Source organism: Coregonus clupeaformis, unplaced genomic scaffold, assembly GCF_020615455.1.
Source record: "Coregonus clupeaformis isolate EN_2021a unplaced genomic scaffold, ASM2061545v1 scaf0514, whole genome shotgun sequence".
Classification (NCBI taxonomy): domain Eukaryota; kingdom Metazoa; phylum Chordata; class Actinopteri; order Salmoniformes; family Salmonidae; genus Coregonus; species Coregonus clupeaformis.
In genome coordinates, this window is record NW_025533969.1 from 4,812 (window position 1) to 25,565 (window position 20,754).

The 20,754-nt window shown below is 44.4% G+C and overlaps 1 protein-coding gene across 2 annotated transcripts in view; it reads left to right on the forward strand.

The window, feature by feature from the left end:
• Positions 1-2,007: 2,007 nt before the first annotated feature.
• Positions 2,008-20,754, forward strand: part of LOC121554349 (1-phosphatidylinositol 4,5-bisphosphate phosphodiesterase beta-3) — a gene marked incomplete at its 5' end in the record, with an annotated part of 81,449 nt that continues 62,702 nt past the window's right edge. For both annotated transcript variants that reach the window (XM_045215784.1, XM_045215785.1), the window contains 1 exon segment: positions 2,008-2,094. In XM_045215784.1, coding sequence (XP_045071719.1) covers positions 2,008-2,094 — 87 coding nt within the window.

The following is a 20,754-nucleotide window of genomic DNA, read 5'->3' on the forward strand; positions in this document are numbered from 1 at the left end:
TTTAGAATTCAAGGCACACTTAACCATCATGGCTACCACAGTATTCTGCAGCGATACGCCATCCCATCTGTTTTGGGATTAGTGGGACTATCATTTGTTTTTCAACAGGACAATGACCCAACACACCTCCAGGCTGTGTAAGGGCTATTTTACCAAGAAGGAGAGTGATGGAGTGCTGCATCAGATGACCTGGCCTCCATAATCACACAACCTCAACTCAATTGAGATGGTTTGGGATGAGTTGGACCGCAGAGTGAAGGAAAAGCAGCCAACAAGTGCTCAGCATATGTGGGAACTCCTTCAAGACTGTTGGAAAAGCATTCCAGGTGAAGCTGGTTGAGAGAATGCCAAGAGTGTGAAAAGCTGTCATCAAGGCAAAGGGTGGCTATTTGAAGAATCTCAAATATAAAATATATTTGTATATGTTTAACACTTTCTTGGTTACTACATTATTCCGTATGTGTTATTTCATAGTTTTGATGTCTTCACTATTATTCTACGATGTAGAAAATAGTAAAAAATAAAGTAAAACAACCCTTGAATGAGTAGGTGTTCTAAAACTTTTGACCGGTAGTGTACATGGATGATTTATAAAGCCAGGCCCATTTAACAGTTAGGCTATTGATTATAGACCTAATTAAGTTGGGGTTTCCTCTCTCCTCAATTGTCTTAGACAACAAGGCCAATTAGGCAAGGGCTGTTTCCTCGTCTCTGCTGCTGTTGTTGCCTCCATTGTTCTCATTCCCAATATGCTGGTTAACGTTGCGATGATGCACAGAGCAACATGGAGAAAGGCGCCAATTCTACGGCGCACTGAATATTGTTTCAGAACCATTGACGGCGACCGTTTCCTTACGCGGGAGAAAGCGCATATGTTCTAAGATATTAGATTTTATTAGTGTTGCACCATTTATTTGTACATTAATATAACCATATACAATTTCAGTATTACATGTCTTAGAGTGATGGACTGTGCCGTCCCCCCCCCCGTGGTCTCCGCAATGGATTAGTCCACTGAGACAGGCGTGAGTCAGACAGGTGTCCCGTGTGCCATCATTTAAAAAAATATATATATTTGCCATTGCTAGACTAAAGAAATCTCGGTCGACCAACAGCCTACCGACCAACAGCCTACCGACCAACAGCCTACCGACCAACAGCCTACCGACCAACAGCCTACCGACCAACAGCCTATCGACCAACAGCCTATCGACCAACAGCCTACCGACCAACAGCCTATCGACCAAACAGTCGACCAGCCCTATTGTTTTATCACATAAACTGAAATTAGGAAAAACGATTAGAATTTTAGCAACCAGGAAATGGCGGAGTGATTTTCTACATAGTGCATCTTAGACACTGATCCAATGTCCGTTTTGTGTTTGGCCCTAATCATTAAGGTTAGGTTAAGCTGATCCTAGATCTGTACAGATGATTTTAGATTTAAGAATGATACATTTATACAGTTAAGACAATATTGTGGCCACCCTCATTCCTTCCTCCTCTCCCCCTGTAGCCGAACACTGAGGCCAAACTCAATGTAGGGTGGTCCAATCATAGGAAGGGAAATACAGGATATAGAACTCACACCTTTCGTCGTCCAATCCGTAGGGTGAAGTTTCCCCTAGAGCCTGGTCTTGGGTCAGTGTAGCATTTTCCCCACTAATGGTTACGTTTAGGATTGGGTGAGGGGGAAGCTGATCCTACCCCGTCTAATGCAGTAAACTAATAGAAAAGGTTAATATGCGTTTTATTTCTCTCTCTGCCCCTGCCCATAGCCAGCATTGGACCTGAGACTCAAGGTATTAGACCTGTGTCTGAGACCTGAAGACTTGCATTAGCTCCCCCCCAGCTAATGCCTAGGCTTTAGCTCAGCAGGCTGGCACAGTTTTGTGGCATGCATGAGACCTGGCTTCGAACCTCGGCCGGTCACATTTTGGTCATATGTGCACAGTGTGTATATCCCGATGTATTAACGTGTGTGTGTGTGTGTGTGTGTGTGTGTAGGAGCCCAACAGCAGCAATCCCACCCTCGTCACTCTGAAGGTAGACCCAGATGGATTCTTCCTTTACTGGACTGGTGGGGCCAACATGGTGAGTCTGGTGGGGCCAACACGGTGAGTCTGGTGGGGCCAACACGGTGAGTCTGGTGGGGCCAACACGGTGAGTCTGGTGGGGCCAACAGGGTGGGGCCAACACGGTGAGTCTGGTGGGGCCAACACGGTGAGTCTGGTGGGGCCAACACGGTGAGTCTGGTGGGGCCAACACGGTGAGTCTGGTGGGGCCAACAGGGTCCTTTCACTATCTCTTCTAGCTCTCTCTCCTCCCCTCCCCCCACTGTTCCTTTGCTACTATATTCAAAATTGGCCTCAGGTGCATCCTGTTTCCATTGATCATCCTTGAGATGTTTCTACAACTTGATTGGAGTCCAGCTGTGGTAAAATTGGACATGATTTGGAAAGGCACACACCTGTCTATATAAGGTCCCACAGTTGACAATGCATATCAGAGCAAAAACCAAGCCATGAGGTCGAAGGAATTGTCTGTAGGAATTGTCTCACACACCCTCTCTTTCTCTCTCTCACACACCCTCTCTCTCTCTCACACCCTCCCTCTCTCTCACACACCCTCCCTCTCTCTCACACACCGTCTCCCTCTCTCTCACACACCGTCTCCCTTTCTCTCTCACACACCGTCTCCCTTTCTCTCTCTCACACCTCTCTCTCCCTCTCTCTCTCTCTCACACACTCCCTCTCTCTCTCTCTCACCACCTCTCTCCCTTCTCTCTCTCACACCCTCCCCCTCTCTCTCTCACACCCCCCTCTCTCTCACACACCCTCCCCCTCTCTCTCTCACACCCTCCCTCTCTCTCACACACCCTCTCCCTCTCTCTCTCACACACTCTCCCTCTCCCTCTCCCTCTCTCTCTCACTCACCCTCTATCTCACTCACCCTCTCTCTCACCCTCTATCTCACTCACCCTCTCTCTCACTCACCCTCTACCTCTCTCACACCCTCTCCCTCTCTCACACACCCTCCCTCTCTCTCACACACCCTCCCTCTCTTCTCACTCACCCCCCATATCTCTCACTCCCTCTCTCTCACACACACCCTCTCCCTCTCTCACACACCCTCTCTCTCACACACACACTCCCTCTCTCACACCCTCCATCTCTCTCTCACTCACCCCCCCTATCTCTCACTCCCTCTCTCTCACACACACCCTCTCCCTCTCTCACACACCCTCTCTCTCAACAACACACCTCCCCTCTCTCTCACACCCTCCACTCTCTCTCTCACACACCTCCCTCTATCTCTCACTCCCTCTCTCTCACACACACCCTCTCCCTCTCTCACACACCCTCTCTCTCAAATACAGACACACACTCCCTCTCTCTCACACCCTCCATCTCTCTCTCACTCACCCCCCATATCTCTCACTCCCTCTCTCTCACACACACCCTCTCCCTCTCTCACACCCCCTCTCTCTCAAATACACACACACCCTCCCTCTCTCTCACACCCTCCCTCTCTTCTCACTCACCCCCTATCTCACTCCCCTCTCTCTCACACACCCTCTACCTCTCTCACACCCTCTCTCTCAAATCACACACACACCCCTCTCTCTCACACACCCTCCCTCTCTCTCTCACTCCCCCCCATATATCTATCACTCTTCTACTCTCCCTCTCTCTCACACAACTCTTCACCTCTCCCCTCTCTCTCACACCCTCCTTCTCTCTCACACCCTCCTTCTCTCTCTCACTCACCCCCCATATCTCTCACTCCCTCTCTCTCACTCTCCCTCTCTCTCTCTCTCCCTCCCGGATGTTGTTTTCCTGCTCTCTGCACCTCATTAGTCCAGACATTTGGTCTGTGTTCCAAATGGAACCCTATTCCCTATGTAATGCACTACGTTTCACCAGAGCCCTGTAGGAAATTAGTCTGCTATAAAGGGAATAGGGTGTAATTTGGGACGCAAACTCGGCCAGTTGGTCATGTGAGGGAGGGCCTCATGTATTGAATCAAATTTCAGGCCCCAATTAACTCTTCCCTCTCCCTCTATCGCTCTCTCACTGTCTGTCTCTGTCTCGCTCTGTCTCTCTCTCTGTCTCTCTCTCTCTCTCTCTCTCTCTCTCTCTCTCTCTCGCTCTGTCTCGCTCTCTCTCTCTCTCTCTCTCTCTCTCTCTCGCTCTCTGTCTCTCTATCGCTCTCTCTCTCTCTACCCCTGTTCTCTCTCTCTCTCCCCCTCAATTTAATTTAATGTAATTTGCTTTATTGGCATAACGTAACAATGTACATATTGCGATTGGAGATTTACAATATTAACATAATTAAAATAATAATAATCAATATTGTCAACGGGACAACAGTAGCAACAATAACCAAGGGTCAAAATAACCATTGAACAATAACAATATAGAGGACATGTGCAGGTTGGTTGGTCTGTCAGACACTGTCCCTCATCTTATGGCAGGCAGCAATGTAGTGCGCTGCCAACCCACAGCTCTCTGCGTCCTCCCCCAACAGGACGGGTAGCCTATTCTGCCAACCCACAGCTCTCTGCGTCCTCCCCCAACAGGACGGGTAGCCTATCCTGCCAACCCACAGCTCTCTGCGTCCTCCCCCAACAGGACGGGTAGCCTATCCTGCCAACCCACAGCTCTCTGCGTCCTCCCCCAATAGGACGGTAGCCTTGCCACCACAGCTCCGCCTCCCAATAGGGAGGGTAGATCCTGCCAACCCACAGCTCTCTGCGTCCTCCCCCAACAGGACGGGGAGCCTATCCTCATCAGAGAGGTCTTTGAAACCTTGAATAAGGGTTTCAAATTTGGGGAAATGACACTTTAATTGTTTTATATTTTTGACATTTTGTCAGGAAATGCAGCTCTTTCTCAGGTTCTGCTGTGGTGCAGTGGTTGCACAGCCTTTCCTCTACAGGGAGCCAGGTTTTCCTCTGTCTACCCTTCTCAATGGCAAGGCTGTGCTCACTGAGCCTGTACTTTGTCAAGGTTTTTCTAAGGTTTTCATCAGTAACCATGGTCAAATAGTTAGCCACGGTGTTCTGTCGATTTAGGGCCAGATAGCACTGCATTTTGCTTTGTGCTTGTGTTTCCCAATAAGCAGTGTAGTTCTGTTTTGACTGTGTTGTAATTTGGTTTATTCTGATTGATCTGAGTCTTCAGTGTGTTAGTAGAACAGGTTTGTGAACTCAGCCCCAGGACCAGCTGGATGAGGGGACTCTTTTCTTTGCTCAGCTCTTGGCATTGCAGGGCTTGGTAATGATATGAGAGGGGGTCATTGTATTTTTAATGTTTCCAAAACTTTTCTCTCTGTGTCTGTAATTTCTTTCCGCTGTGTATTTGCTCTAAAGGCATGTATGGTCAATATCTGTTCTGTAGCAGAAGACACTAAGTCATCCTAAGGGCTGTCGTTGATACTGTTTATAGACGGGCTAGTATGCCCCAGGGAAGGAGAAATAGACCTGCGTCCCAAATGACACCCTATTCCCTATTTAGTGCACTACTTTTGACCAGGGCCCCATAGGGAGACTCATAAGACCCTAGTAAAGTAGTGCACTATATAAGGCCCATTGGGAAATAAAGGCTTTCGGTCCCAAATGGCAACCTATTCCCTACATCGTAGTATTCCCACCGGGCACAGATGTTAGTTCTAGTTTTGACTGACTAACGTGAAATAAAAATAAAATAATAATCCTGTTATGTCTAGATGACATGGCTGTTCTTAGTGCAGCATACAATAATCTTAGTATGACACTACGTCACTACGGTAACCATGACAGGAAGTAAAGAAAGGTTGTTAACCCTTTACACTCCTGGCCCGTATGGATATATTGACATTTTTCTTACAGAGGAAATATGAAAAGCGTAACCATGGTAGCAATTGAAAGGGAACAGTTTGGAGATAACGGGGAAATTATTGTTCCGTCTTACTTTTACTGTACTTTTTGCCGCATTTGTGGATAACGAAATCTGATAAATACTCTGGATGCATTCAGTAACATGATGAGAATATTCCTGGAAAATGCAGGGGTAGGTGAAACATAAGACCAAAACAATGACAAGGGTTTGAGTGAGAGGACTAACTGGTGTCTCCCAAGTGGCCACGCACCTCAAGCGTGCAACAGTTCCTACATTATTTCAATTCACTTTTATGACTCAAAGAAGAGTCTTCAACTAGAAGGTGTTTTGTTTTAGCTCTACTAGCTGTGAGGTTGAGGAACCAGAGCAAACACACTTGTAGTTGTTTTGTTTGGAACACAACCCTGCATCCCTTCCATCACACAATTTCTGCTGTTTTGTTTACGCAATCCCAAAAAAACGGTCCATTTTATAAATCGCAATCTGGGTCAGGTGTGGGCATCATTTCAAAGCTTGTTGTTTTTATTGCCAACATGACTAGCTAAGTTATAAAATACCATCTTACAGTGTTAGGCTTTCACGGGGCAATGAGTACCTTCAGATGCTTCAGGTCCACAGGGTATAACGCCATGTTATCTTATAACTGTACAGCGAACATAGTGATCATTTAACGTTGACACTGTATATGACATGAGTTATGATATAGAAACGTGAAGTGCACATTTAGACTTACGGGTGTCTGGCGTGCTTGTATGACATCAAAGCGGTATTTATTATAATCATCAACATCTCATCTTTCAAAATACATTGAGTCCCTCCTTCATTTACAGTATTTCCCACACTCGGACAACAAAACATTTGCAAAAAGTTGCCCAATTAGCGGGAGGGATTGGGGCAACTTCCTGTTGCGTGCGGTGCTTAAGTTCAGAATGGTGATCAGTCAAGGCACAGAGCCTTAAGTTCAGAATGGTGATCAGTCAAAGCACAGAGCCTTAAGTTCAGAATGGTGATCAGTCAAAGCACAGAGCCTTAAGTTCAGAATGGTGATCAGTCAAAGCACAGAGCCTTAAGTTCAGAATGGTGATCAGTCAAAGCACAGAGCCTTAAGTTCAGAATGGTGATCAGTCAAGCACAGAGCCTTAAGTTCAGAATGGTGGTCAGTCAAAGCACAGAGCCTTAAGTTCAGAATGGTGATCAGTCAAAGCACAGAGCCTTAAGTTCAGAATGGTGATCAGTGAAGGCACAGAGCCTTAAGTTCAGAATGGTGATCAGTCAAAGCACAGAGCCTTAAGTTCAGAATGGTGATCAGTCAAAGCACAGAGCCTTAAGTTCAGAATGGTGGTCAGTCAAAGCACAGAGTCTGTAACTGTGTTCCAATTTAGGAGCTTATGAGGAGCCCAAAGCTGCATTTTTCAACCCATATACAGTGAGGGGAAAAAAGTATTTGATCCCCTGCTGATTTTGTACGTTTGCCCACTGACCAAAGAAATGATCAGTCTATAATTTTAATGGTAGGTTTATTTGAACAGTGAGAGACAGAATAACAACAAACAAATCCAGAAAAACTGTTATGATGTAAAAAATGTTATGAATTGATTTGCATTTAAATGAGGGAAATAAGTATTTGACCCCCTCTCAATCAGAAAGATTTCTGGCTCCCAGGTGTCTTTTATACAGGTAATAAGCTGAGATTAGGAGCACACTCTTAAAGGGAGTGCTCCTAATCTCAGTTTGTTACCTGTATAAAAGACACCAGTCCACAGAAGCAATCAATCAATCAGATTCCAAACTCTCCACCATGGCCAAGACCAAAGAGCTCTCCAAGGATGTCAGGGACAAGATTGTAGACCTACACAAGGCTGGAATGGGCTACAAGACCATCGCCAAGCAGCTTGGTGAGAAGGTGACAACAGTTGGTGCAATTATTCGCAAATGGAAGAAACACAAAAGCACTGTCAATCTCCCTCGGCCTGGGGCTCCATGCAAGATCTCACCTCGGGGAGTTGAAATGATCATGAGAACGGTGAGGAATCAGCCCAGAACTACACGGGAGGATCTTGTCAATGATCTCAAGGCAGCTGGGACCATAGTCACCAAGAAAACAATTGGTAACACACTACGCCGTGAAGGACTGAAATCCTGCAGCGCCCGCAAGGTCCCCCTGCTCAAGAAAGCACATATACAGGGCCGTCTGAAGTTTGTCAATGAACATCTGAATGATTCAGAGGAGAACTGGGTGAAAGTGTTGTGGTCAGATGAGACCAAAATGATTGCCAACAAGGGTTTTGCCACCAAGTACTAAGTCGTGTTTTGCAGAGGGGTCAAATACTTATTTCCCTCATTAAAATGCAAATCAATTTATAACATTTTTGACAGGCGTTTTTCTGGATTTTGTTGTTGTTATTCTGTCTCTCACTGTTCAAATAAACCTACCAATAAAATTATAGACTGATCATGTCTTTGTCAGTGGGCAAATGTACAAAATCAGCAGGGGATCAAATACTTTTTTCCCTCACTGTACATGTACAGTGGGGGGAAAAAAAGTATTTAGTCAGCCACCAATTGTGCAAGTTCTCCCACTTAACAAGATGAGAGAGGCCTGTAATTTTCATCATAGGTACACGTCAACTATGACAGACAAATTGAGGAAAAGAAATCCAGAAAATCACATTGTAGGATTTTTAATGAATTGATTTGCAAATTATGGTGGAAAATAAGTATTTTGGTCACCTACAAACAAGCAAGATTTCTGGCTCTCACAGACCTGTAACTTCTTCTTTAAGAGGCTCCTCTGTCCTCCACTCGTTACCTGTATTAATGGCACCTGTTTGAACTTGTTATCAGTATAAAAGACACCTGTCCACAACCTCAAACAGTCACACTCCAAACTCCACTATGGCCAAGACCAAAGAGCTGTCAAAGGACACCAGAAACAAAATTGTAGACCTGCACCAGGCTGGGAAGACTGAATCTGCAATAGGTAAGCAGCTTGGTTTGAAGAAATCTCACCCCGTGGGGTCAAAATGATCACAAGAACAGTGAGCAAAAATCCCATAACCACAAGGGGGGACCTAGTGAATGACCTGCAGAGAGCTGGGACCAAAGTATCAAAGCCTGCCGTCAGTAACACACTACGCCGCCAGGGACTCAAATCCTGCAGTGCCAGACGTGTCCCCCTGCTTAAGCCAGTACATGTCCAGGCCCGTCTGAAGTTTGCTAGAGTGCATTTGGATGATCCAGAAGAGGATTGGGAGAATGTCATATGGTCAGATGAAACCAAAATATAACTTTTTGGTAACAACTCAACTCGGTCGTGTTTGGAGGACAAAGAATGCTGAGTTGCATCCAAAGAACACCATACCTACTGTGAAGCATGGGGGTGGAAACATCATGCTTTGGGGCTGTTTTACTGCAAAGGACCAGGACGACTGATCCGTGTAAAGGAAAGAATGAATGGGGCCATGTATCGTGAGATTTTGAGTGAAAACCTCCTTCCATCAGCAAGGGCATTGAAGATGAAACGTGGCTGGGTCTTTCAGCATGACAATGATCCCAAACACACCGCCCGGGCAACGAAGGAGTGGCTTCGTAAGAAGCATTTCAAGGTCCTGGAGTGGCCTAGCCAGTCTCCAGATCTCAACCCCATAGAAAATGGAGGGAGTTGAAAGTCCGTGTTGCCCAGCGACAGCCCCAAAACATCACTGCTCTAGAGGAGATCTGCATGGAGGAATGGGCCAAAATATCAGCAACAGTGTGTGAAAACCTTGTGAAGACTTACAGAAAACGTTTGACCTGTGTCATTGCCAACAAAGGGTATATAACAAAGTATTGAGAAACTTGTTATTGACCAAATACTTATTTTCCCGCATAATTTGCAAATAAATTCATTAAAAATCCTACAATGTGATTTTCTGGATTTTCTTTTCTCATTTTGTCTGTCATAGTTGACGTGTACCTATGATGAAAATTACAGGCCTCTCTCATCTTTTTAAGTGGGAGAACTTGCGCAATTGGTGGCTGACTAAATACTTTTTTCCCCACTGTATGAGTGTAAAGGGTTAAAAGTCAAAACACACTTCCATGAATTATCCTCTTCTCCCAAATCAATAGTTGAATCTCTACCTCTCTCCCTCTCTCTCTTTTAATAGTCCCAGTCAGTCACCTTTCCTCTGACCTCCCTCCCTCCCTTTCCTTTTGTTATTGTAAAACTCGTCTCCACCCTCTATTCTTCTTCTAACCATCTATCAATCTCTCCATTCCCTCTTTCTTTATTCAGAGGTAAAGGTTGAGTTGGGTGTTTCTATAGAAGAGAATATAGCAGGACTCCATTCTTCTTTAGTTTTTTTATTTTCCTCCTCCTTATATTCTCTCCCCATTTATCTCTCTCAATCTCTCCAATCTCTCTCTCCCCCTTTCCTCAGTCTCTTTCTTTCTCTCGCTCTCGCTCTCGCTCTCGCTCGCTCTCTCTCTCTCTCTCTCTCAATTTCAATTTAAGGGCTTTATTGGCATGGGAAACGTATGTAAACGTTGCCAAAGCAGGTGAAGTAGATAGTAAACAAAAGTGAAATAAACAATAAATATTAACAGTCTCTCGCTCTGACCGTTGGGTGTTGTCATGGTTTACACAGGCATTGTGGGTAGGACACATAGGCATTGTGGGTAGGACACATAGGCATTGTGGGTAGGACACATAGGCTTGGCTGAGAGGAGAGGAAGACACACCCCTTTACTGTTTGACGGTTTCCCAACTGACTGTCTCTAACTATAATATATCAGACTGACTGTCTCTCTAACTATAATATATCAGACTGACTGTCTCTCTAACTATAATATATCAGACTGACTGTCTCTAACTATAATATATCAGACTGACTGTCTCTAACTATAATATATCAGACTGACTGTCTCTCTAACTATAATATATCAGACTGACTGTCTCTCTAACTATAATATATCAGACTGACTGTCTCTCTAACTATAATATATCAGACTGACTGTCTCTCTAACTATAATATATCAGACTGACTGTCTCTAACTATAATATATCAGACTGACTGTCTCTAACTATAATATATCAGACTGACTGTCTCTCTAACTATAATATATCAGACTGACTGTCTCTCTAACTATAATATATCAGACTGACTGTCTCTCTAACTATAATATATCAGACTGTCTCTCTCTCTAACTATAGCATATCAGATACCTCCAGCTCTCCCTCTCTGTCCCCTCCCTTCCATCCCTCCCTCCCTCCCTTTTGTCCAGCTGGTTGTCATTAGTAAAGGAGAGCAGACGACTAACTTCTTCCTTTTAAATAAACTGACACATCCTTTCTTTCTGCTATCCATTTTTCTCTTCCTCCTCCCTCCTCCTCCTCCTCTGTTTTCTATCTCCCTCCCACCCTATGTCTCTCTGTCCCGTCTCTCGCTCCTCTCTCTGTCCCGTCTCTCTCTCTCTGTCCCGTCTCTCGCTCCTCTCTCTCTCTCTGTCCCGTCTCTCTCTCATCTCTCTCTGTCCCGTCTCTCGCTCATCTCTCTCTCTGTCCCGTCTCTCGCTCCTCTCTCTTTGTCCCGTCTCTCGCGCCTCTCTCTCTGTCCCCTCACTCTCTCCTCTTTCTCTGTCCCCCCACACTCTCCTCTTTCTCTGTCCCCCCACACTCTCCTCTTTCTCTGTCCCCCCACACTCTCCTCTCTGTCCCCTCTCTCTTCTCTCCTCTCTGTCCCCTCTCTCTTCTCTCTCTCTCTGTCCCCTCTCTCTCCTCTCTCTCTCTGTCCCCTCTCTCTCCTCTCTCTCTCTGTCCCCTCTCTCTCCTCTCTCTCTCTGTCCCCTCTCTCTCCTCTCTCTCTGTCCCCTCTCTCTCTCTCCTCTCTCTCTCTCCTCTCTCTCTGTCCCCTCTCTCTCTCCTCGCTCTCTCTGTCCCCTCTCTCTCTCTCTCTCTCTCTCCCTCTCTCTCTCTCCTCTCTCTCTCCCCTCTCTCTCTCTCCTCTCTCTCTGTCCCCTCTCTCTCTGTCCCCTCTCTCTGTCCCCTCTCTCTCTGTCCCCTCTCTCTGTCCCCTTTCTCTCTCTGTCCCCTCTCTCTCTGTCCCCTCTCTCTCTGTCCTCTCTCTCTCTGTCCCCTCTCTCTCTGTCCCGTCTCTCGCTCTTCTCTCTGTCTCGCTCTCGGATGGGAAACGGGGCAGGAAGTTGTTCAGACAGAGTGGAGAGGAGGTTCCGAGGATCTGTTGTGCATTCCCTCCATCTACCTCTCAACATATCCCCCCCCGTCTCTCTTTCCCTCTCTATCTGCCTCCCTCCATTTTCAATTTTCAATTTAAGGGCTTTATTGGCATGGGAAACGTATGCTTACATTGCCAAAGCTTGTGAAATAGATAATAAACAAAAGTGAAATAAACAATAAAAAATAAAAAATACATTTAACATGATATTCACAAAAGTTCCAAAAGAATAAAAACATTGTCAAATGTCATATTATGTGCAAATAGTTAAAGTACAAAAGGGAAAATAAATAAACATAAATATGGGTTGTATTTACAATGGTGTTTGTTCATCAATGGTTGCCCTTTTCTTGTGGCAACAGGTCACAAATCTTACTGCTGTGATGGCACACTGCTATTACATCCAATAGATATGGGAGTTTATCAAAATTGGGTTTGTTTTCGAATTCTTTGTGGGTCTGTGTAATCTGAGGGAAATATGAGTCTCTAATATGTTCATACATTTGGCAGGAGGTTAGGAAGTGCAGCTCAGTTTCCACCTCATTTTGTGGGCAATGTGCACAGCCTGTCTTCTCTTGAGAGCCAGGTCTGCCTACGGCGGCCTTTCTCAATAGCAAGGCTATGCTCACTGAGTCTGTACATAGTCAAAGCTTTCCTTAATTTTGGGTTAGTCACAGTGGTCAGGTATTCTGCCACTGTGTACCCTCTGTTTAGGGTCAAATATCATTCTAGTTTGCTCTGTTTTTTTGTTAATTCTTTCCAATGTGTCAAGTAAATCTCTTTTTTTGTTTTCTCATGATTTGGTTGGGTCTAATTGTGTTGCTGTCCTGGGGCTCTGTGTGGTCTGTTTGTGTTTGTGAACAGAGCCCCAGGACCAGCTTGCTTAGGGGACTCTTCTCCAGGTTCATCTCTCTGTAGGTGATGGCTTTGTTATGGAAGGTTTGGGAATCGCTTCCTTTTAGGTGGTTGTAAAATGTAACGTCTCTTTTCTGGATTTTGATCATTAGCGGGTATCGGCCTAATTCTGCTCTGTATACATTATTTGGTGTTTTACGTTGTACACAGAGGATATTTTTTGCAGAATTCTGCATGCAGTCTCAATTTGGTGTTTTGTCCCATTTTGTGAATTCTTGGTTGGTGAGCGGACCCCAGACCTCACAACCATAAAGAGCAATGGGTTCTATAACTGATTCAAGTATTTTTAGCCAGTTCCTAACTGGTATGTCGAATTTTATGTTCCTTTTGATGGCATAGAAGGCCCTCCTTGCCTTGTCTCTCAGATCGTTCACAGCTTTGTGGAAGTTACCTGTGGCGCTGATGATTAGGCCGAGGTATGTATAGTTTTTTGTGTGCTCTAGGGCAACGGTGTCTAGATGGAATTTGTATTTGTGGTCCTGGCAACTGGACCTTTTTTGGAACACCATTATTTTTGTCTTACTGAGATTTACTGTCAGGGCCCAGGTCTGACAGAATCTGTGCAGAAGATCTAGGTGCTGCTGTAGGCCCTCCTTGGTTGGGGACAGAAGCACCAGATCATCAGCAAACAGTAGACATATGACTTCAGATTCTAGTTTGGTGAGGCCGGGTGCTGCAGACTGTTCTAGTGCCCTCGCCAATTCGTTGATATATATGTTGAAGAGGGTGGGGCTTAAACTGCATCCCTGTCTCACCCCACGGCCCTGTGGAAAGAAATGTGTGTATTTTTTGCTAATTTTAACCGCACACTTGTTGTTTGTGTACATGGATTTTATAATGTCGTATGTTTTTCCCCCAACTCAACTTTCCATCCATTTGTATAGCAGACCCTCATGCCAAATTGAGTCAAAAGCTTTTTTGAAATCAGCAACGCATGAGAAGACTTTGCCTTTGTTTTGGTTTGTTTGTCAATTAGGGTGTGCAGGGTGAATACGTGGTCTGTCGTACAGAAATTTGGTAAAAAGCCAATTTGACATTTGCTCAGTACATTGTTTTCAATGAGGAAATGTACGAGTCTGCTGTTAATGATAATGCAAGGTTGCTGTTGACGCATATCCCACGGTAGTTATTGGGGTCAAATTTTCAGTATGCACTCCCTAACTGTAAGTCGCTCTGGATAAGAGCATCTGCTAAATGACTAAAATGTAAAATTTGTCTCCACTTTTGTGGATTGGGGTGATCAGTCCTTGGGTCCAAATATTGGGGAAGATGCCAGAGCTAAGGATGATGTTAAAGAGTTTAAGTATAGCCAATTGGAATTTGTGGTCTGTATATTTTATCATTTCATTGAGGATACCATCAACACCACAGGACTTTTTGGGTTGGAGGGTTTGTATTTTGTCCTGTAGTTCATTCAATGTAATTGGAGAATCCAGTGGGTTCTGGTAGTCTTTAATAGTTGATTCTAAGATTTGTATTTGATCATGTATCTGTTTTTGCTGTTTGTTCTCTGTTATACGGCCGTTTTGGATAGATAGGTCTTCGTGTTGTTGTTTGATTAGTGTTTTCCAATTTTCCCAGAAGTGGTTAGAGTGTATGGATTCTTCAATTACATTGAGCTGATTTCTGACATGCTGTTCCTTATTTTTCCTCCATCCCTCTCCCTCACTCCCTCAACACATCCCCCTTTTCCCTCCCACCCTCTCTCTCTCTCTCGCTTGCTCTCTCTCCCTCTTTATCTGCCTCCCTCCCTCTTTATCTGCCTCCCTCCCTCCCTCCATCTCTCTCAACATATCCCCATTTTTTTTCTCTCTCTCTCTCTCTCTCTCTCTCTCTCTCTCTCTCTCTCTCTCTCTCTCTCTTTATCTGCCTCCCTCCATCTCTCTCTCTCAACATATCCCCATTTTCCTCTCGCTCTCTTTCCTTCACTATCTGCCTCCCTCTTTCCTCTTTAGGGAGCTATTTCAGTGCAAACAGATCGTATTTGAATTCCATAATTTTGAATTTGTGTTAGGATATTGATTCAGTTTTCAAATTCAGTTCTCTAAATTCAGATTCAAAACCAGAGACAACATCCTGGTACTTTGCCAGCCAGTAATTGTAGAGGAGAACAGATAGAATCAAATTCAGTCTATGGTTAACAGAAGCTTCTGTCGGTTTCTGAAGCCAATGTGGCATGTTTAAAAAAAAAAATTATCCAATGAATTTGGCTTGAATCTGAATTTAGAGAACTGAATTTGAAAACTGAATCTGAATGCATCTGAGAAGTTCAATGGATGAAACTTTGATAAACTTAAAATGATAGTTTGTCAACTTGATACACAGATAATGAATGCAATATCTACCTTATTGAAACTGAATATATAAATATTGAATTTAAATATTCAATGAAATCGAAAAATATAATTTTAGAACTGAATTTCAAATCATGAAATACAAGTTCTAATTTTGAATTCAATGATTCAATGCAAAAATATTAAATTCAAATTCAATATCCTAATACAAATGCAAAATGATGGAATTCAAATCCAATTTCTGTTGGCATTGAAATCCCTCCATACCCTTGCTCTCCCTCCTTCCTCCCTCTCTCCTCTCATGTCTGGCTGTTATATCCAGGGTACTACTTAGTGTTAGGGTTATCGCCAGGGTACTACTTAGTGTTAGGGTTATCGCCAGGGTACTACTTAGTGTTAGGGTTATCGCCAGGGTACTACTTAGTGTTAGGGTTATCGCCAGGGTACTACTTAGTGTTAGGGTTATCGCCAGGGTACTACTTAGTGTTAAGGTTATCGCCAGGGTACTACTTAGTGTTAGGGTTATATCCAGGGTACTACTTAGTGTTAGGGTTATCGCCAGGGTACTACTTAGTGTTAGGGTTATATCCAGGGTACTACTTAGTGTTAGGGTTATATCCAGGGTACTACTTAGTGTTAGGGTTATCGCCAGGGTACTACTTAGTGTTAGGGTTATATCCAGGGTACTACTTAGTGTTAGGGTTATATCCAGGGTACTACTTAGTGTTAGGGTTATCGCCAGGGTACTACTTAGTGTTAAGGTTATCGCCAGGGTACTACTTAGTGTTAAGGTTATCGCCAGGGTACTACTTAGTGTTAGGGTTATCGCCAGGGTACTACTTAGTGTTAGGGTTATCGCCAGGGTACTACTTAGTGTTAGGGTTATCGCCAGGGTACTACTTAGTGTTAGGGTTATCGCCAGGGTACTACTTAGTGTTAGGGTTATCGCCAGGGTACTACTTAGTGTTAAGGTTATCTCCAGGGTACTACTTAGTGTTAGGGTTATCGCCAGGGTACTACTTAGTGTTAGGGTTATCGCCAGGGTACTACTTAGTGTTAAGGTTATCGCCAGGGTACTACTTAGTGTTAGGGTTATCGTCAGGGTACTACTTAGTGTTAGGGTTATCGCCAGGGTACTACTTAGTGTTAAGGTTATCGCCAGGGTACTACTTAGTGTTAGGGTTATCGCCAGGGTACTACTTAGTGTTAGGGTTATATCCAGGGTACTACTTAGTGTTAGGGTTATCGCCAGGGTACTACTTAGTGTTAGGGTTATCGCCAGGGTACTACTTAGTGTTAGGGTTATCGCCAGGGTACTACTTAGTGTTAAGGTTATCGCCAGGGTACTACTTAGTGTTAGGGTTATCTCCAGGGTACTACTTAGTGTTAGGGTTATATCCAGGGTACTACTTAGTGTTAGGGTTATCTCCAGGGTACTACTTAGTGTTAGGGTTATATCCAGGGTACTACTTAGTGTTAGGGTTATCGCCAGGGTACTACTTAGTGTTAGGGTTATATCCAGGGTACTACTTAGTGTTAGGGTTATATCCAGGGTACTACTTAGTGTTAGGGTTATCGCCAGGGTACTACTTAGTGTTAAGGTTATCGCCAGGGTACTACTTAGTGTTAGGGTTATCGCCAGGGTACTACTTAGTGTTAAGGTTATCGCCAGGGTACTACTTAGTGTTAGGGTTATCGCCAGGGTACTACTTAGTGTTAGGGTTATCGCCAGGGTACTACTTAGTGTTAGGGTTATCGCCAGGGTACTACTTAGTGTTAGGGTTATCGCCAGGGTACTACTTAGTGTTAGGGTTATCGCCAGGGTACTACTTAGTGTTAGGGTTATCGCCAGGGTACTACTTAGTGTTAGGGTTATCGCCAGGGTACTACTTAGTGTTAGGGTTATCGCCAGGGTACTACTTAGTGTTAGGGTTATCGCCAGGGTACTACTTAGTGTTAGGGTTATCGCCAGGGTACTACTTAGTGTTAGGGTTATCGCCAGGGTACTACTTAGTGTTAGGGTTATCGCCAGGGTACTACTTAGTGTTAGGGTTATCGCCAGGGTACTACTTAGTGTTAGGGTTATCGCCAGGGTACTACTTAGTGTTAGGGTTATCGCCAGGGTACTACTTAGTGTTAGGGTTATATCCAGGGTACTACTTAGTGTTAGGGTTATCTCCAGGGTACTACTTAGTGTTAGGGTTATCGCCAGGGGTACTACTTAGTGTTAAGGTTATCGCCAGGGTACTACTTAGTGTTAGGGTTATCGCCAGGGTACTACTTAGTGTTAGGGTTATCGCCAGGGTACTACTTAGTGTTAGGGTTATCGCCAGGGTACTACTTAGTGTTAGGGTTATCGCCAGGGTACTACTTAGTGTTAAGGTTATCGCCAGGGTACTACTTAGTGTTAGGGTTATCGCCAGGGTACTACTTAGTGTTAGGGTTATCGCCAGGGTACTACTTAGTGTTAAGGGTTATCGCCAGGGTACTACTTAGTGTTAGGGTTATCGCCAGGGTACTACTTAGTGTTAGGGTTATCGCCAGGGTACTACTTAGTGTTAGGGTTATCGCCAGGGTACTACTTAGTGTTAGGGTTATCGCCAGGGTACTACTTAGTGTTAGGGTTATCGCCAGGGTACTACTTAGTGTTAGGGTTATCGCCAGGGTACTACTTAGTGTTAGGGTTATCGCCAGGGTACTACTTAGTGTTAGGGTTATCGCCAGGGTACTACTTAGTGTTAGGGTTATCGCCAGGGTACTACTTAGTGTTAGGGTTATCGCCAGGGTACTACTTAGTGTTAGGGTTATCGCCAGGGTACTACTTAGTGTTAGGGTTATCGCCAGGTACTTACTGTTTGTCTTGCCTTGTGTTACTATAAACACATTAGCAGTCAGTTGAAGACTGAGGCTGCATCCCAAATGGCATCCTATTCTGTTTATAGTGCACTCATAGAGCCTGAACCCCCCCCACACACACACACACACCACTTTATTGTAAAACATATAGCTGGCCATGTAGTGTGGGTGTGTGTGTGTGCCTGACCCCCCCCCCCACACACACACACACAAACGCACTGGTCTTTGCATGGTCACTGTGCGGCATACACACCCAAGGAGGAAGTGAGTGTGTTGGATGATAATGTCACGGTTGCCACTTTCTCTCTTGCTCTCTTGCTCTCTCCCCTCTCTCTCTCTCCCCTTTCAATTCAATTTCAATTTAAGGGCTTTATTGGCATGGGAAACGTATGTTAACATTGCCAAAGCAAGTGAAGTAGATAGTAAACAAAAGTGAAATAAACAGTAAATATTAACAGTAAACATTACACTCAGAAGTTTCAAAAGAATAAAGACATTTCAAATGTAATATTATGTCTATATACAGTGTTGTATCAATGTGCAAATAGTTAAAGTACAAATGGGAAAATAAATAAACATAAATATAGGTTGTATTTACAATGGTGTTTATTCTTCACTGGTTGCCCTTTTCTTGTGGCAACAGGTCACACATCTTGCTGCTGTGATGGCACACTGTGGTATTTCACCTATATACCATATGGGAGTTTATCAAAATTGGGTTTGTTTTCGAATTCTTTGTATCTGTGTAATCTGAGGGAAATATGTGTCTCTAAGATGGTCATACTTTTGGCAGGAGGTTAGGAAATGCAGCTCAGTTTCCACCTAATTTTGTGGGCAGTGTGCACATAGCCTGTCTTCTCTTGAGAGCCAGGTCTGCCTACGGCGGCCTTTCTCAATAGCAAGGCTATGCTCACTGAGTCTGTACATAGTCTCCTCTCTTTCGCTCTCTCTCGCTCTCTCTCCCCTCTCTCTCCTCTCTCTGTGTTGATATGCTCTGTCATTCCTTTCCTCATACTCTCTCTGTTCTCTCTCACAGATACATAGATACAGCTCTCACAGATACATAGATACAGCTCTCACAGATACATAGATACAGATCTCACAGATACATAGATACAGCTTTCTCTTCCTCCGTATAGTGAAACTATTGCATCAAGCAGATCAGGGAAAGAGCACAGTGTAAAACCCATTGAACGCTTCCCTAAACTTTTGTCTGTGTACTGTTGTCTGAAGTCTTCCTCCGTAGCAAAATGAAACTGCATGCTTCTCTTTATGTTGTGTGTGTGTGTGTGTGTGTGTGTGTGTGTGTGTGTGTGTGTGTGTGTGTGTGTGTGTGTCTTGTCCCCCTGGTAAACAAGTGAAATTCCAGCCCTAAACCAGTTAGATTGGAAGGAACGCATGGAGAAAGAAGATGGGAAGTAGGGAGGAAGAGATGTACTGAAAGAGAGAGAGGTTAACAAAGCAGTACTGTGTTGGCTTGATACAGCATGACACTGAACCGCATTGAGAGAAAGAGAAGAGGTCTTGGTCACTTTCTGTCAGTCTTCGTTTCTCAGAGCTTATAGACCGTCTAATTCTTTCTCTTTCTCTCTCTCTCTCGATCTGAGAATGTCACTCTCGATCTGAGAATGTCACTCTGAGTTGGAGAGAGGGAGGGATTTGTAGTGTAAATGAAAGAGGGAGAAAAATGGGGGAGAGAAAGCGAGAGGTTCACAAGTATATAGAACCGCTCTTCCTCCCTCCTCACCCGGACAGTGGTTGGCACCTATCCAGGTATCAGTTGTAGACTCAGATCTAGGATCAGTTTACGACTAACTTCATCCATTAGTTACTTTAGCAGGAAAGCATCACATCTGTCCCTAGATCAGCTTTGTCTAAAACACTGTTAACATAGTTCATTACTTTTGACAGGGGCCCATTTTAGTGCACTTTATAGGAAATAGGATGCCACTTGGGACACCCAGGCAGGGGCAGGTGTGTGTTGTTATAGGGTGAACAGTTTGTATCTAGTCCTGGAGAGGTAGGCAGCAGTAACTTACCCTATCAGTTTCTCTAGTGACGTGACGTGACATTTAGGAGCTGCACCGATTGGGCTATATTTGTCTCAGACAGAGCGACCCGGTTACCGTTGCGAGAGGAAAGGTGTGGTCCCTTCATTGTTTTATTCGTCCCGATCTTTGTTTTTATTACAAGGAGAAGGAACGAGGGCGGAGAAGGGAGAAAAGGGCAGACGAGGGTTGAACTTTCTGGACTTTTCTTTTTGACAATCTGTGATCGAATAGAATAGACCGAGGTAACAGGGGACGTCCTTGACGTTAAAAACTCTCCATTTAGGTCCCACAGTTTGATTATCATGTTGGTCCCTCTGGGGTAGGACACTTCTATTGGAGAGAATCATGTTGGTGGGGTAGGACACTTCTATTGGAGAGAAACATGTTGGTGGGGTAGGACACTTCTATTGGAGAGAATCATGTTGGTCCCTCTGGGGTAGGACACTTCTATTGGAGAGAATCATGTTGGTGGGGTAGGACACTTCTATTGGAGAGAAACATGTTGGTGGGGTAGGACACTTCTATTGGAGAGAATCATGTT